The following is an 18392-nucleotide window of genomic DNA, read 5'->3' on the forward strand; positions in this document are numbered from 1 at the left end:
TCTTATGCCTCAAAGCACCTTGCTTTACTCTCATTTGATTTCTTAGTCTGTATTAGCACCCCCTATTCATTAGGATGGCTATTATTACCTTGACCTAGTAATTCTTCCAAATGCTGTTTCTGACTTCTCCACCTCAGTTCTTCCCTATCTCTTGACGGTTATGAAACGCATAAACATCCACCCCCAGTCTAATCCAGACATCTCCAACACTTCATGAATCTCCAGGTTATTGACTCTTGTATCCTTTCCACTACTATGTCATGTCTTTGCTCCTGACAGTCTGAAATAGTTTTACCACACTATACCCTCCTCTGCTTTGGACATGATTGCCCTTCCCTCTCCTGTAAGGTGCAACAAACCCCCAACCTTCACCCACCTGCAGAATTCACTTCCTATGTGTTTGTGTGTTCTCTGCAAAGTGACTCTGGCTAAAATCCCATGCTGACAATACATTTTTAGTTCATGATGACATCTATTGTTCTCATCAAGCAAGGCTACTATGTCCTCTAGCAAACTCCCTTGCCTCCAAACCTTGACATGTCTCTGCTAAACTCAACTCTCTCCTCAAATCATTTCTGCCTCCCATTGCACCTTCCTTCCTTATCTGCCCAGACTGTGGTTGTCTATTTTTGACAAGTGTTCCACTAGGCCACCTTCTCCCCTGCCACCCTTGCTTCCTGTTCTGAAATTAGAGGAGAAAACTTTCCTTTCCTAGAGTGTAGACAGGACCAGTGGGTTATGCTCCCCTGTCAGCAGATAGAATCAGAGCAAGCTGACGTCACAGTATACATACTCCTGCAGTGACACCAGCCTACCAGTATTCTCTTCAAAAGCAACTGTGGACAAATTAGCAAAAAAACTTGATTTAAAAAAGTCAACCAACAAACACTAAACTCAAGCAAAGAATGTATGTACTTCAATCTAGGGACCGGATGAACACTTACCAATAATCCCCTGGAACACCCAGCCCCACAGGAAGAGCATTGACATAATCATTCGGCAGCCGAAGGTGGGAAGCTGAGTCCATCTGTCTATACTAAGGAAAACGAAATTATCAGGTAAGTAGTAATTTCTCCTTTCCTAGCATGTAGACAGATGGACTTGGGACGAGTGGGATGTACCAAAGCTACTCCTGAACAGGGTGAGAGGCTGTTGGCAATCCAGTCTACACCACACGTGCAAAGGCTGCATCCTCCTGGGCCTGTACATCCAGACAATAAAACTTGGAAAAAGTATGTTAGGAGGACCACGTCGCAGGTTGGCAAATGTCAATGGGAGACAATCTAACATCCGCCCATGACACTGCCTGAGCCCTACTGGAATGAGCCTTAAACTGAGTAGGCAATGGCATTTCAGCATCCACATATGCAGCCGTGACTACCTCCTTAATCCAGCAAACTATGGTAGCCCGGGAAGCTGGTTCACCTTACTTCCTTCCTTCCTTCATGAAGGACAAACAGGCAATCTGTCTTCCAAAAAGGTTCAGAAACCTACAGATACCGCACAAGTCTATTGACATCCAAGGGACGCAGTAGGCATACTCCTCTGCATACCTGACCTTATCCAGGGATGGCAAGGAAATGGACTGATGCAAATGAAATTCCAAGACCACCTTAGGCAAAAAGGATGGAACAATATGCAGCTTTAATGCACTTGGTGTCACCTGAAGGAACAGCTCCCAGCAGACAAGGCATGCAGCTTGGAAATTCGATGCGCAGAACTTATAGCCACTAGGAGCACTGTTTTCAAGGTCAATTGCTGCAATGAAAGGTTACACAGTGGTTGGAATGTAGGGCCTGCCAAGAATTCCAACACCAAATTAAGACTCCACAATGGAATTGGTAACCTCAAGGGAGGGCGAAGATGCTTTACTCCTTTCAAAAAATGGGCCATATCAGGATGAGACAATAAGGAATTGCCATTCATAGGGCCCCTGAAACAGACAAGAGCCACAACCTGTATCTTAAAGGAATTAAGGGCCAATACTTTAACCCATCCTGCAAATATTCCATAATGAGTGGGATCTTAATCGAGAACGCCTCAACCTCGCACCAGGTCTCAAACACTCTCCAAACCCGCACATAGGCCAAGGAAGTGGAGAACTTCTGAGTGCGGAGCAAGTTAGCAATCACCGCAGAAGAATATCAATGCTCCAACTGAGCCCTCTCAAGGGTCAAACCGTAAGACAAAAAGCTGGATCTTCATGAAGGACAGGCCCCTGCTGCAACAGATTCTTGTGCAGTGGAAGACGAAGGGTGGTCTCCACCAGGAGTCTTTGCAGATCTGCATACTATGGTCATCTGTGCCAATCCAGTGCCACCAGGGGTACTATCCCCCTATGGCCTTCGATCCTGCGAACTATCCTGCCCAACAGTGCCTCACGGAAAGTAAATAAGCAACTAGTCTTCTGGCCAGACCTATATAAGAACATCTATGCCCAGGGACCACGGATCTCTCCTGCGAATGAAGAATCAAGGAACCTTCGCATTGTGAGAAGTCGCCAGCAGGTCTAAGAATGGAAGGCCCCAGTGATCCACTATCAGCTGAAATGCCTCTTCTGACAACACCCATTCTCCTGGGTGCAGACTCTCCCTGCTGAGAGTCTGCTCTTACATTGTTTTTTTCCTGCAGTATGAGAGGCTGAGATCATCTGTAGATATCCTTCCGCCCATTCCATTAGTTGGTCTATTTCCTGTGACACTTGCTGGCTCTTGGTTCCTCCCTGTTGATTGTTGTAGACTACCATCGTTGCATTGTACATCATCACTCAGACCGTTTGACTCTGTAGTCTATGGCTGAACTGCAAGCATGCCAACCGGACCACCCAGGCAACCAAGCGCTTGATGTTCCATAGGGACTCCTCTGCGTTCCAACGAGACAGCAGTGAGCGCTGAAGAGGACGCATATGCACCCTAGCCCATAGCACCACATCCAGGGTTGCCGCCATCAAACCGAGCACCTGTAGATAGCACACTGTCAGGCGTACAGTGCTCACCAACTGACAACACCTGTGGCAAATTCTGTATCTGGACTTCCAGTAGGAAAACGTTGGCCTGCCTCATATCAAACTGAATACCCAGAAACTCCGAGGACTGATGGCTGAAGACTGCTCTTGGCCACGTTCACTACCCATCTGAGCTCCTAAAACGAGATCATCTTGCTGGTCACCGGGTGGCTCTCTTCCAGGGACTTAGCTTGAAATCAGTCAGTTGCCTAAATGCAGGTGTACCAGGATCCCATCTCTTAATTCCGCCGTTAGTACAACCATAACCTTGGGAAAACAATCTGGGAGTGTTGGCTAGACCAAAACTCAACGCCCAAAACTGATAATGGTGCCCCATCACCACAGAAAACATTGGTGCTCCAAATAGATGGGAATATGAAGGTAGGCCTCTAATATCCAGGGAGGTTAGAAATTCCCCCGACTGCACACCCATTATCTCTGAGGGTAAGGTTTCCATGCTCTTGAGATCCATCTTGATATTCAGGACGAGATGAAAGGAGCCCTCGTTGGGCACAACAAAATAAATGGAATATCGCCCCATACTTTCCTGAGACATAGCCACTGTAACCACAGCCCTCAGCCTGAGGAGCCTTAGAAGCGTAGATTCCACTGCCATCTTCTGCAGGGGGAGTGGCAAGGAGACACCATGAACATGTCCTGAGGAATACCGCGAAATTCCAGCACATATCTTTGTATCGCCTCCGGGACCCACTGATCTGATGTGATCTCAACCCATCTCTGATAAAACTGAGAAATCCTGTAAAATCCCTCTTCACGGTCTTTACTAATTTCTCTTTTTTTTTTTCTTTTAAATAAAACTTCTTACCTGAGCTCAGCCCTTACTGGCTGAGTAGGGAAGAGGACATGTGCTGTCACCGCCACTCTCAGCCCTCCTGCACTTGCTGCCTTTAAGCTGTACAATCAGCTAAGACCACACCGGGGAATCCGAATCAAGGCACATCTGAGGGACCACGGAAATCATCTCAGGAATTCTCAACCAGGGAGGGACCATCTGTTATCACTGCAGGAGAACGGAGCTTTTTTAAAATTCTTCTTCCAAAATCTGAAGCAGTCGTCATAGGGAGATGCACGTCCACCATCTGCTGGAGACAGAGAACACTGGCAGGCTGGTGTCAATTTTTTAAAATTTGTTTGCTAGTCTTAGTGCTGCCCTCTCTGCTTCCCTTCCCTCGCTGGAGCTGGTGTTCAGGCTGTGGTGGTGGTGGTGGTGGTGGGGGGGGGTTGGATTCCTAGCCTCTCTGGAGCCGGTGGGCGGACTGTGGGAGGGGGATTCCAGGTGTTCTTTGCTGCTGCTGCTGCCGCTGTTGCTCCCCTGCCGCTCTCCTATTTTGTCTACTCTTTCATATGACAAATTTAGAGAAGTGCCTTTCGGTTAAAGGTTGCTTACTTTGCAAATCAATAATTAAATATCTATTATAGTATGCCTATATTTAGAGGTGCAAATGTTAATTTTCTAAGCTAGGCTAACTTTACAATCTCCAGGATGGAATAGCTTCAGGTACCCAATGTTAAACTAATTGGTACCCAAAGTACCCTGGAATTTTGAAATAATGAAGTGTGCATGTGTCCCTTCAGGTGATGTTGCCAGGGGGCTTTGGAACCATATATTCATGCCTTTGCTACAGGTTCTACGTTTTCTTTCTGAACCTGGTCTTAAAAATGGCAAGCTGTTATTGTCCAAAAATTTAGCTAAAAGTCAGGGTATGTACCTGGTCCGATGTCCTTTAAGAAGCATCCCAGGGACCACACTGGCCTGAAATAACCCCCCTTTCGCCTTGTGCCAGGCTCCCACCCACTCCTCTGCCATCTCTAGAGGTGGCCAGAAATGAAAAAAGCTCCAAAAATAAACTCTCTGGGTCATGCAGTGACATCCTGCACCCCACCCAAACTAAACTTAAAAAAAAAAAAAAAAAAGCACCCTTCAAAGCCATGCAGCACTGTTATGGGTTTAGCAAGCCAGAGCCTGGGGGGGGGGGGGGGGGGGGGTAACTGCCTTCTACTGCAGGAGGAGGCAGCCCTTCTTGAAAGGGTGGATGTTTGAGTAGGGGAGCGGGGCATCATGTGGTTTATGAAGCTTAATTCTGGGCTACCTTTGGGAGGACTTGGCTACCCGTAATTGTATTTTTAATTTTTTTTTTTATTATTGTTCCTCTCCAGCATGAATCCTATGTGCCTGGGAAAGGCAGGTATTCTTCCTGTTTTACTTATGCCATCTTTTTCTATGCACCATCTTTCAGCAGATCATCTTTTTTCCCCCCCATAAATTATATGCTCATCGATCTCTGCTCAATTGCGCCTAGATTAATGCACAATCTGTGAATAGAGCACCTTTGATTGCTGATCTTTTCTTGGCACATGAGCTTTATCTTATTTTCCTAGCGTGTAGAGACAGATGGACTCAGGACCAGTCGGTGTATGCTCCCCTGCCAGCAGATGGAGAACGGAGCAAGTATATATAACCCTGCAGTGACTCCAGCTTGCCAGTATTCTCTGTCTCCAGCAGATGGTGGACGTGCATCTCCCTATTGGGTTTGCTTTAAGCTTTTTGAAAGGAGAAATTTAAAATTCTAAATTCAGGAAAAGAGCCCCGCTTTCCTGTGGTGATACCTAAAGGTCCCTCCCCCAGTTCGAGAATTCCTGAGGCGGTTTCCATGGTCCCTCGGAGGTGTGCCTTGGTCCGGTAGCTGGGTTTCCCGGCGTGGACTTAGCTGCTAGTTCAGCTGAAAGGCAGCAGGTGCATGAGGCCGAGCGTGGCGGTGACGGCATTGCCCTCTCCCCCACAGCCGAAAACCGTTTCTGTACTCAGCCGGTAAGCGCTGAGCTCAGGTAAGGTTTAAAAAAAACAAAAAACACTTTTACCTGAATCAGACAGTCAAAGGGGTTTCAGGACTTCCTCCGGTCTCTGTTCTCGGTGTGCCATGCTGATGTTCGTTCCCGCTCCCATTGGAGTTGGGGGAACTGGGCAGCCTGCTGGGTTGAGTGGCCCCCGGTGGGCTAGGCCCCTGCACTTAGGCTTTTTTCGTGCAGGCCGCATGGTAGGCCGCGGTGGCTGGTTGTTGTTTTTTTTTTTTTTGCGTGCTTTTGTCCTCTGCTGCCCCCTCTATAGGCCGTCGGTGTGCGCAGTGTGTCGGCTCTGTGCACGCATTGTGCGCTATGTGTTTGGGCATGCTTTTTACATGCACAAAAGTTTGTATGCACTTAACTGAAAGCTGGCTTAAACCGGGAGATATTTGCTGTCTGCGACAAGCATGCTCTCCAGATTATACATTTCTCCATAAGGATAGGCCTAATTGTAAGGGCGGAGGTGTGACTATCATCTTTTCCATCGCTTTCCCTGTTGAGGAGCAGTCAGTAAATCCAAAGATATTGCTGAATTTTTTTTCATCAAGGTCATGAAGCCACTGGATTCAATGTGGTATTACTTTACCAACTCCTCCCTCCCCCACCCCCCACTGAAGTCAACTTCAAAACAAAAGAAGTGTTCTATGAAGAGTTCTACTTTATTTTACTAGGTGACTCTTACACATGGTTTTTTGGTTGTTTTTTTTGCGATGACTGATTTGTTGTTAACTCAATGGGTTAGCAGTTACCCATAAAAACGGTCTTATATTAGACTTAATTTTCTCTTCAGATAAAATGAATCTTCAGGTTAATACCTTTTTAAGTATACACCTTTCACACGGACTGACCATGTTATGGTCATTTATATTCCTCATTCTCATCCAGCTAAGATAAAAATCCCAGTTAGGAAGACCAGAGATGTAGACCTGGATAAACTTGCTCATACAATTTTTTCCTTCAGCCTGGCATAACAATCTCAGTTCGGCCTTTGATTCTGTAGCTCCCATTGTTTTACTGCATTTGCAAGGATGGTTGTCCTCCTGGTACCTTGAAGAGACAGATACAATGTCTTAAGTGTAAATGGCGTAAAGACAAAGGGCCAATGCAGTACTGTGTGCTGGCTCAATGTACATTTTAGACACTCGTCCATAACCCCCGATGCAAAACGGGTTAGCGAGTCCAAAACACACATCAGTAATAGCGCTCATCACATGTAAATACACGTTAATGAGGCTATTATCTATTCCCCCGATGCAAAAAATAAAAAAGTGCGACTGCCTCGCACACGTTTACTCATCAAAATTAACGCCTGCCCCAAGCGATATTAAGTCAGAGGAACTAAAAAATTCAAAATGTCTCCCCCCCCCCCCCCCAAACAAAAAAAAAGGGTGCTGGTGGTCAGGTTAGGAAAACGGACGCTCAACTAACAAGCATTGATTTTCCTAACCCCTGGCTGTGCACAGGTTAGGAAAACGGACACTCGTAAATTGAGCGTCCGTTTTCCTAACCCGCTGACAGCCATGTCTCCTGGGCGCTTGCTGCTGAGGAGGTGCTAGGGGTGCACAATTTTCCCATGCGCCTTCTTTTTACCACAGCAGCCCATTTGCATTTTGCATTGGGTGCCCCAGAGAGGTGGCTCGGCGCACATTAAGGGAGTGGGCACTCGTTCATGAGCGCCCATTTAACGCGCACAGATATTGCATCGGCCTGAAAATTCCTGAGGATGAGCATAAGCTAAAGCATAGCACTAAACTATATCTACTTATAGTAAAGCAAGCAAAACTGGATAATTACAAAACTAGTAATAGACCTAAACAGTTAATGGTTCGTTTTCCATGTTTCAAGTTTGTAAACCTCTTCCAATCAGCTGACCGCTGATAATTTTCTTAGAGTACTTGATGCAAGAATGCAGAAAATTAGAGCTAATTTTTTTTTTTTTAAACTAGGGCCAGTTTGTTGATCCCAAACTCTAGTAATTGCCTTCATCTCCAGAGTGCACAACAATTCCTGTTAAACTGACAGCTTTCAATAAAATCATTTCAGCAGGCATGCACTTATTAGTAGAACAAATGAATGCTATATCGTCAATCCTGGACCCACTGCCATTCAAATTTATTAAGAAGCCAGAGCTGGCTCGGTCTCCATTGACAGACACTTTAAATTCTAATCTGGAGATTGCTGTGCTACCCCAATTACTCAAAGCAGCTGTAGTGCGACCAGCCTTAAAGAAATAGCATCTAGATCCTGACCTCCCAGATAACTACCATCTGATTTCTAATTCACAGTCTCTTTCCAAAATCATTGGGAAGGTGGTAGTATCCCAACTCTCCTGCTTAATTTAAAAAAACAAAAAAAAACCTTGCATCCGAAGCAATCATAGAAACTGTGCTTGCATCTTTGATAAATATCTGCTTACATCTTGACAAGGGCAAAGCAGTTGTGTTAAACTGGCTTGATGTGAGTGCTGCTTTTGATGTGGTGGAACATTAATTATCAAACTTTCTGATATTGGAGTGCGAGACTAGCCCTTAACTGACTTACACTAAATCCTTTCTGGAAGAAAGGTCTTATTATGTTACTTGGAACTCTAATTCCTCTTCCCGTCATCTGAATTGTGGCATTACAAGGCATTATAAGGTCTCAGTACTCTATACCACCTTTTTCAATCTATACTTAGCCCCTCTTGCCAATGTAATACAAAGCCTGGGATTCACAGATCATTGCTAGTTGTGATATAGACTGACTACACTCATTCTCCAATTCCAGTGATTATCTAAGGGCCTGATTTACTAAGGCTTTTCTCCCATTCTGTCTATATGGGAAGCATGCTTCATAAATCAGGCCTTAAGGTTGCTAACTGGTTAGTCATCCAGCTTATTCTGGAAAAATCTGAGGCAGTTTGGTTCAGTAGAAGAACTTTATTGCAATAGTTTCCTGCTCCTATCCTTGCTGGTGTTCCCATCCAGACCAAGGATGATGATGTTACTACACTTAGTATTAAAATGGCGTCTTCACTGAGCTTTTCCAGTCATATTGTTCACCTAATGCAGAGCTGCAACTTTTTTTTTTCCTTTGGTTCATTCATTGACTCTGGTCTTTCCTTGAATTAGCAGACTTGAAAACTAATTCATTTACTTAACCAAAATAGATTTATGCTTTTCCATGGGGTCTTTACTGGCCAGTTTAGAGGGGTCAAGTTGGTTCAAACTATGGTAGCCAAACTTATTTTTGGTAAATCTGAGTTTGATCACATTACCCACCCCCCGAAGGAACTACACTGGCTACCGGTCAGTATGGTCATCCAGTGTAAAATTTGGATACTTGACCAATAAGGCCTTAGAGGGATTCCCTCATATTGCTCTAGTTTAATCATTCCTTATTGTTCAGGATGATTACTTCCCTTCTCACAACATGAATTACTAGTTAGATTGGAAAGCCTGCACAAAATCACTTTATCTAGCCCCATATCTAAGGAGCTCACTTCCTCTTTCAGTGAGACTGGAAAAAGATTATCACAAATATAAGAAAGCATTAAAGACCTATTTTTTTTTATTTGTTTACATTGTTTTGATGTTTTTAGAAGCTTTGGTTTGGTTTTAATGTTTTATTTTGGTTAGGAAACTTAGATTTAAATCTTACTGTGCGCCACTTTGACTTACAAGAGTAACAAGTTGCGATTAATCAGGAAATTAAATTCATAAATCTAGAGATAATATATGGGGGGGGGGGGGTGGAGGACTCAATGATCCCTGAGGAGGTGGCTTTTACACATTGGGGGCAGAATTTTTAGGGCCGTTCTGGCCCTTTAAGAAGATGGCCTCGGGTAGAGGGGGCCGCTAGCAAGCTATTTATTTATTTATTTATTTTTGTCGCCTTTCTCCGTGGTATTTGTCCGGGGAGGGGAAAATACTGCAGGCAGTGGTAAAAACACCGCAGAGAAGGCCCCGTGTTATCCCCTCCAGAAAAATAACACAGGATAGTAAAATCACCCCCTAGGTTTGTACCAAAGGCAATGGAGGGGAAAGTGACTTACCCAGGTGACGAGGAATGTCGGTGGGATCTGAATGCCCACCTCCCTGGTCTGCAGCCTGCTGCTCTAACCACTGGGCTACAGCAGGTTCAGGACAGGAAAAGTTGAAGGTAGCGGAATGTACATTTTTTAAACAGAGCGAGAGAGAGGTGAAATTTGATAAAACTATTTTGATCAGTTAGCATTTTGTACTGACTGCGACCGATCCTTTTGTCTTCAGGTTGTGAAAGAAAAGCCCTTTCATGATAGTTCTGTATCTCCAAACAACTATAATCCGATTATAGATGTGTAACTTGTTTTTCTTTTGTCTCTGTTATGAACTATGTGGCCATTCCTTTTCATGAGCCTCCGAAGATTCCTCCAGTATTATACCAACCCCATTTTAGTTCATTTATTTAAAAAAAAAAAAAAAATAAATAAATAAATAAAAAAAAACATATATATATATATATATATATATATATATATATATATATATATATATATATATATATGCTGCGTTATCCAAAGTCCTAAGCAGTTTTCAGTAAAAAAGTGCATAATTTACATACAAGACCAGCGCTGATCAGTAAGAAAATGCTAACAGCACTTACATCATTAAGACAAATCAGCATTGTTATGAACCTGTTGGTTATAGTGTTCCTCTCTTTAAGAAAAAATATTAATAAATACCTAGCAAAGCTGATCCATAACTGACATTCAAGCTTCTGAACTTGATTATTAATCCAGACCATGCTGTTTCTGGATTGTTTGACAGCTGTGCACCCAAACCATCTGTCTCTTCTTCTGTATGCTGCTAATTTCATTCATTTTTAAAGGTATTGTGGCTCAATGGGGTTTTGTTTTGTTTTTTTTCCCTCCTCCCCTACTGTGACACAGGCAGAAGATAGATTTAGAAAAAACAACCAAGGCTCCCCTGAAGCACAGTCCAAACAGACAGGCAAAACGCTGGAGCCACCAGTGCCTTCAAGATCGGAGTCCTTCTCTAATGGGAATGCAGAGCCTGCACAGCCCGCACTGCATAGGCCAGTGGAGCCGCAGGTACAAACATAAATATGTGATGGTCTTTGTGGTGGTGAGCGAGACATTTGAACTAAAGATTTGGGTTAAAAAACTTCACCACTTTGACTTTTTTGCTTGCAAATTACAGTGCATCTCAGTTCATAGGCTAATGTTTTTTGAAGTTCCAGTGGGAATAACACTGCCTCCATTGCTTGCAAATACGTCTTGTGCATATTCATTGTGGACCAGAGCTGCCTACTCCTGGCTTAGCTATTCCTATCACTAGTTAGCCAACAAGGTGGCCGGTTTGTGAAGAAATATGAATTGCATCTGCAGTTGATGGGCTGAAGCAGTATGATGCCAGTGGTAGTAAAAATGTTTTGGCTAAAATTAAAAACTCAGATTCAGGTGTTTAAATCCTCTGTAAACTCCCTTTGTAGTAGCATGGTGCAGGGGATGGCCAACTGCAGTCCTCCAGAGCCACAAACCTGCCCGGTTTTCAGGATATCCACAATGAAATATGCATGAGAGAGATTTACATGCAATGGAGGGCAGTGCATGTAAGTCTCTCTCATATACATATTCATTGTGGATATCCTGGGAAAAGGCTGGTTTGTGGCTCTCAAGGACCGGAGCTGACACACCCCGCCATGGTACATAAACTGCAGCTCCCTTTTCTCATTCTAAAGTAGCCCCTTCCTTAAAATTACTCTCTTGATGACAAATAACATTTTCTCTTCAGCCAGTGAGAAAAGTCCAGATGCATGGGTTATCCACCTGGACCCAACAGATGGTTACAGACTCGCCGACCTCACCTTTATATGCATCTGTGCTGACCTCAGCATGCCAGTATTCTGTCTCCAGCAGGTGGTACAGGGCACATCTTGTGCTTGGATTCGGGCCTGATTAGGTTGAATAGGAACCTTTTTAAGGCAGCTCCTGAGGTGAAAGACCCTTCTCTCTCCCTCCCTCAGTTGAGCATCACCCTGGGATAGACCAGGAAAAAGATTCTGAGGCAGCTCCTGTGGTGAGCTACATGCTCCCTCCCTCAGTTGAGCTGTTTCTAGACCAGGAGGTCTTCCAAGCTAAAGAGGAAGGTGTCTGGGTCTCCTTCCTCCCCCCCTCCCCCCCCCCCCCCCCCCACCAATTACCCCCTTCATCACTTCTTCTCTTTTCCCCTACCTGTTTTTTTTTCTCTGTTACTGGGGCAATAAAGCTTAAAAAAAGGGTAGAAACCAAGAGGAGACGGATCTTGGAGCTCTGTTGCATAACAGAAGTGTGACTGCCGCTTACTGCAGAATTAGGCGAGCAGACACAGGCTTAGAAGTGAGTGGCTGAGTTCTTTTTATTCTTTTGACAATGATGGTGCTGGTATAATCTACGGGAGCTGTTGGCAGACAATCATAGCATTGCAGGAATAAAGGGAAAAAGACTGTGATTTGTCCAGGCTGTGGGGCCTGAAAATTGCCTGCTAGAGAAGTTGCAAAGAAATGCCCTGTATGTGAGAGTGAGGAAGGGAGTGCATCACAGCAGCAGTTTGCTCTGCCTAGGCATGCCAAGTCAGCAGAACAGGCTAGGCAACTTGTTTCTCTCGGGCCTGGTGAGGCTATAGTTGAGCTGGCGGCCATCTTAGTATTGCATGGGCGTGAAGGTGAATTCGGGTCTCCTCTCTATGCTGAAGGGTTTGTGCTGGGTGGATGTTTGCAGTGACTTCTTGTTAAGCTACTAGTCCGGCCTGTACTGCTGTGGCTTCTGTGATGGATGCCTCCTGTCAAGCCCGGCAGTGGTTTTTTTTGTTTTTACATCAGTTTTTTTAAATGTTTTTAGTCAGTATTTGGGGGGGGGGGGGGCAGGGGGTTCTGGCTCTGCTCTGGGTTTTCCAACTCCCATTGGGTCAGGTGCCCTGTCTAAGAAAAGATACAGAATGCAACACAATAGGGACTTGGAAGAGGAGCAAGTCTCTGGGTCTGAGGAGTCTCTGGATAGCGTTAAGAAACTGCCTGATGACTTAGAAGAGGGGGAGTATCCATCTTCCAGGGTGTCTCTTTCACAGAGAGAAATTGGTGTCCTTAATGTCAGTCATTAATTTATTTTAACACTTTTCTATACCGACCTTCATTGCGGACCTTAAATATTGCGGAGGAGAAGGAACCTCCCGGTTCTGCTGAAGACCTTATAGTATCGGGAAGCATTTTAAATCCTTTTCCTTGCATCAGGCTGTAAAAGATCTGGGGGGGTCTGCAGTGGATTTCTCTGGAAGCTGACTTTAAGGGAGGCTGCTCTTTAAATTGTATCCCCAGATTTCTCAGGAGAGGGAAAAGCTGCATTGGTATGTTTGGTTATGAAGCGAACGACGATAACAGTGGAAAAAAAAGATGGTGCTACTCTGAAGGACGTGCAGGACAGAAAACTAGTCTGTTTTGAAGCAGACATTTGAAACTGCCTTCATGGCATTACAAATATTAGCCCTACACGTGTCTTGGGACTGTCTGGTTTGTTTGGCAAAGCGCACTCAAGAGGGAGCTGGAGGATGAGACTCTTCGATTGGAGTTAGGAGCAGCGTTCCTGCCAGCTGTTTCCTTTGCTGCAAGTGGCGGCCAGAGGAATGGTGTCCATGGTTGCCAGCAAGGAGGCTGTTACAGCTGTGGAACTGGTCAGCAGATTCCATTTCTAAGACCAGCTTGACCAAGCTAGCTTTTAAGGGAGAGCTGTAATTTGGAGGGAAGCTTGAGAAGGTGGCTAAGACTTGGAGTGAATCCCCGGCTTCCAAAGAACCAGACCCCCAGAGTTCTTCCTAGTTTCTTTCTTCCTGAAATAGGTTTCAGGATTCTAGGTGCTTTAAGCAAGGACTGTTTGTTTGGTTTGTAAAGGGCCCAGTCATTTACTATTATTTTGTCCTTTCACTCAGCTAAGAGAGGCAGTAAAGAAGGTTCCTCAAGGGGCAGGCAGGCACCCCTCTGTCCTCTGAAGGCCACTAATGGCTTCAGAAAATCAGATCGTCTTGTTTTGTACGGTGGCGTTCGATGTAGTGAGGCGGCTTTGAAAGCCTCAGAGGCACATTGGGTTAAGAACATTATTACAGCAGCGAATGTGGATACTGGTAGATCCTTACCTAAGCCTTAGGTTAGGGCTCACTCTATGAGAGCCCAGGCAGCGTCTCGGGAGGAGTTGCATTTGATTTCCCCGGTAGAAATCTGCTAAACTGGTCCTCACTACATTTGTTTTTTTCCAAGCATTACCATTTGGATGTGGGGGCCCACTCAGGAACATTAGTTTGCCTCTGAAGTATTGAGAACTGGTTTGTGACGACCAGCCCTGTTTTGGACTAGCTTGGGTACTTCCCATCTGTCTGGACTGATCTGACTGGTTGAAGAGAGAGAGAAAGAGGAGAAGTTAGGCTTTACCTGATAATTTCCTTTCCTTGAGATCAATCAGACCAGTCCAGGACCCCCCTCTCTATTCTGCCAAACTCCAATCTTTTTCTGTATCAGACGAGATGGTATGATCGAAGAGAGAGTATGCACACACATAGTCGATATGCTCGTTGGGTATGTTTCTTCAGCTGTTTCCTGTTCCTGTATTTCCTTTTGGGGTTTCCTGGTCCTGGAAACCTTTGGTTTTTAAAAAAAAATAATAAAATATATTTGGTATAAGATGAAATTTATTGATCACAGTTAGATGTAATACTGGCAGGCTGAGGTCAGCACAGATATGTATGTAAGGCTGATGTCATAGTCTGTTCTGTCTCATCTGCTAGTCGGGGTGAATAACTCATCCAGCTGGACTGGTCTGACTGATCTCAAGGAAAGGACATTATCAGATAAAGCCTTGAATACAGGATGTAATTGGGGAAACTGAACACATTTCTTTGGTATGTAGAGTGGTGACTATATAAGGCATCTTTCTTCTGGTCAAGCTGGTGCCTCCTGAGGATTCTGGAATACTAAGAACAGTGAAGCAAAGCAGAGGTGTTCATTTGGGATTAATCGTGGATCCTGAAATGGAACAACTGGCAAGATACTTCCTATTGATCAAATACACTTAGTAGGGCATAGAAAATTGAGATTTGTTAAAGCAGTGGTTCTCAGCCTTTTATCTGTCGGGACGCACCTGACAGATGATTCTCAACGTGCATGATCCACTGAACACATGACTGTCATGGGGCTAAATGTAAACACACGCTCTGTATCCACAGGAACTCTCCTGATCCCCAACAATGGGTACAGAGCAGAACTAGGATATTCCCCGTAAAACTCACCATACAAAAAAGATATTTCTGGTGTCATCTCAGTAACAGCAACACACACTCTCCCTACTACCAAGTGCAATAGCCCTTCTTATGAAAAGATAGTTCCCAACCAATGCATGTCCTATTGAGAAAACATAAGACCAATACAAATGCCTATATGCTAGTAAAATACCTCATCTCTGTATAAACACAAAACCGACCTTCAAATACAGAAAGACCTCAAAGTACAAAATATGAAAACAAACTGAAAGTCAAAAAAGCCACTTTGCATGTAATGCAAACCCAGAAAAATGAAACAAATATAGCACCTAACACACTCCCAGGATCTACAATAATGCACACAAAATAATCTGTACAAAATTATTCCTGTATTATGTTTGGATAATGGCCAGGTTCTTGTGGCCTGGTTTGGCCTCTGTTGGAAACAGGATGCTGGGTTTGATGGACCCTTGGTCTGATCCAGCATGGCAATTTCTTATGTTCTTATAACACATTCAAAACAGTAACAACCCAATCTATGAAGTGGCAACACTACAAATATTAAACCAGGTCCTAAACACCAATGCACCTCTTATTAGGAAAACAGAACATGCCAAACTGCTATAGATCCCTACACAGAAAATACAAGCTGCAGAATACCCTTACCTGGATCACACATGCAGAACACACAGACCCTCACTAAATACAGAATAAATAGCTTTTGTTTTTCCATTGTTGCACTGCATACAAAGTTTGGCTTCTTGCTGTTTCCAGCTTTTTGTCTGCAAATTTCTATTTATGTATTCCTCAATAAATATAAAATAATTGTAAAACTGTCGATGAAGATAATACATGTTTCAAAACTGAGAGATAGAGTAATATCCAATAATTAAACTCATACAAATTATAAAAAAAATTCTCCAAATACCAATAAAATATTTCAAAATCACAGACATATCACATAATACCCAATAATTAAAATGGCAATCAAAGAAAAATGAACTTAAAAGCCCCCTTAACTTGCCCTCTCCAGCATCTCTCCTGCTCCTATCCCTTGCAGGGCAAATGCACAGTAGAAGCAGCAGTGGTTGCCAAAGCTCTGTCCACATGGTCCTGCTCCTTAGGGCCTAAGACCAGTCTCTGTGTCATACACACACCTCCAATTCCTAGTTTCCTAGCGTGTAGCCAGATGGACTCAGGACCAATGGGTTATGTGCTCCCCTGCTAGCAGATGGAGACTGAGTCCGGTTTCAAAGCTGATGTCACCTTAGATACACCTCTGCAGTAACCTCAGCCATCCAGTATCTATTTCCTAGCAGATGTGAACGTGCTATCCCCACACCATCATTGGTGTTTAGCAGGGTTGCAGTACTAGTTTGAAGAAAATTTACCTGTAAATTGGAGAAAGATCGAGCCCTGCTAAAGATCCCTCCTCCAGTTGAGAATTCCTGAGGCGATTTCAGAGATCCCTCAGAGGAATGCCTTGGTCCGGTAGCCAGTTCCCGGCGTGGACATTGCTACTGAAGCAGCTGAAAGGCAGCGGGTGCAGGAAGCTGAGCGCAGCGGCAATTGACGGTCTAAGCCCTCTCCTCCCGCAGCCGGAGACCATATCTGTACTCAGCCGGTAACCGCTGATCCCAAGTAAGTAAAGAAGAACTCCCCCTGATTCAGAGATGTGGAAGGGCTTCGGTAAGTCTTTCCTCCGGTCTCCTTGCTTGGTGTGCCATAACGATGATGTTACCTATCCTGTTAGAGCTGTAGATTTAGTTATTGTCCCCACTTATTAGTTTAAATTTGATCATGTTATGATCACTATTGCCAAGTGGCCCCACCACTATTACCTCTCTCACCAAATCCTGCGTTCCACTAAGAATTAGATCTGAAATAGCTCCCTCTCTTGTTGATTCCAGAGCCAATTGCCCCATGAAGCAGTCATTTATTACATCCAGGAACTTTGTCTCTAGCAAGTCCTGATGTTACATTTGCCCAGTCAATATTGAGGTAATTGAAATCTCCCATTACTACTGCACTGCCAAATTGGTAAGCTTCCCTGATTTCTCTTAGCATTTAATCATCTGTCTGACCATTTTGTACAGGTGGATGGTAGTATACTCCTATCACTATACTCTTACCCAACACACATGGGATTTCTACCCATATAGATTCTACTGAACATTTAGTTTCTTGTATGATCTTTATCCTATTGGACTCTATACCTTACTGGACATAAAGTGCCACACCCCCACCAAGTTGATCCTCCCTATCATTGCAATATAATTTGTACCCTGATATAGTACTGTCCCATTGGTTATCCTCCTTCCACCAGGTCTCTGTGATGCCAATTATTTCAATCTTATTTACTGCTATACACTCTAACTCTTAGACTTCTGGCATTGGCATACAAACATTTCAAAATGTGTGTTTTGTTTGTATTAACAATCTGCTTTTCAGGGATAATTTGGAAATCTTTAGCTCAGGTGATTTTTTATATATAGGCAAATGGACTACATTTGCTTTTATTGAAACCTCTCTGTTGGGATGCCCTAACTCTCCGGCGGCTCTGAGAAAAAAAGGGATCCTGGTGCACCCTTACTTAGATGACTGGCTGATCTAGGCAAAGTCATTGGAAAGAGCCTCCAAGTAACCTGCAGGGTCAGGTCCCCTGCTTCAGGAACCTCGGTGGAGTCATGAACATGAACAAGAGCAGCCTCAAGCCCTCCCAGTCAGAGTTCCTGGGAGTCTGGTTCGACACCAAGCAGGACAGTCTTCCTCCCTCCATCCCTCGAGGATAAGGAAACTGATGTGCCAAGTGCGCCTGACTAAGACAATGCGCCCCAGGGTGTGGAGCTCCCCTCCAGGTCCTTGGCCTGATGGCTTCAACCATGATGGAGGTAGTACCATGGGTGAGGGCACACATGCGGCCACTCCAGTGCTCCCTGCTATCACGTTAGAACCCACAGTTTCAAGACTACTTGATTCACCTCCACCTACTGATAGAAGAATGTTCTCGGCTTCAGTGGTGGCTACAGGAAGTTCATCTAAGCAAGGGTGTAAGCCTGTTCCCACCGAACTGGCTGGTCCTCATGTCGGACGCGAGCCTCTGAGGGTGGGGAGCTCAGGAATTGGCAACCCAGGGGCGATGGACCAAGGAAGAGGCATGCTGGAACATAAACTGCTTGGAAGCCTGAGCTGTCAGATTAGCATGTCTGCAATTCAGCCACAGGCTTCAGGGACAGGCAGTCCATGTGATGTCTGACAACGTACAA

At 44.5% G+C, this 18392-nt stretch overlaps 1 protein-coding gene across 9 annotated transcripts in view; it reads left to right on the top strand.

The window, feature by feature from the left end:
• Positions 1-18392, top strand: part of MAP4K4 (mitogen-activated protein kinase kinase kinase kinase 4) — a 491439-nt gene that overhangs the window by 339142 nt on the left and 133905 nt on the right. For all 9 annotated transcript variants that reach the window (XM_029604813.1, XM_029604806.1, XM_029604807.1 and 6 more), the window contains one exon: positions 10776-10937. In XM_029604813.1, the coding sequence (XP_029460673.1) occupies positions 10776-10937 (162 nt within the window). The remainder of the gene's footprint in view (positions 1-10775; positions 10938-18392) is intronic.

Source organism: Rhinatrema bivittatum, chromosome 5 (assembly GCF_901001135.1).
Source record: "Rhinatrema bivittatum chromosome 5, aRhiBiv1.1, whole genome shotgun sequence".
NCBI lineage: Eukaryota > Metazoa > Chordata > Amphibia > Gymnophiona > Rhinatrematidae > Rhinatrema > Rhinatrema bivittatum.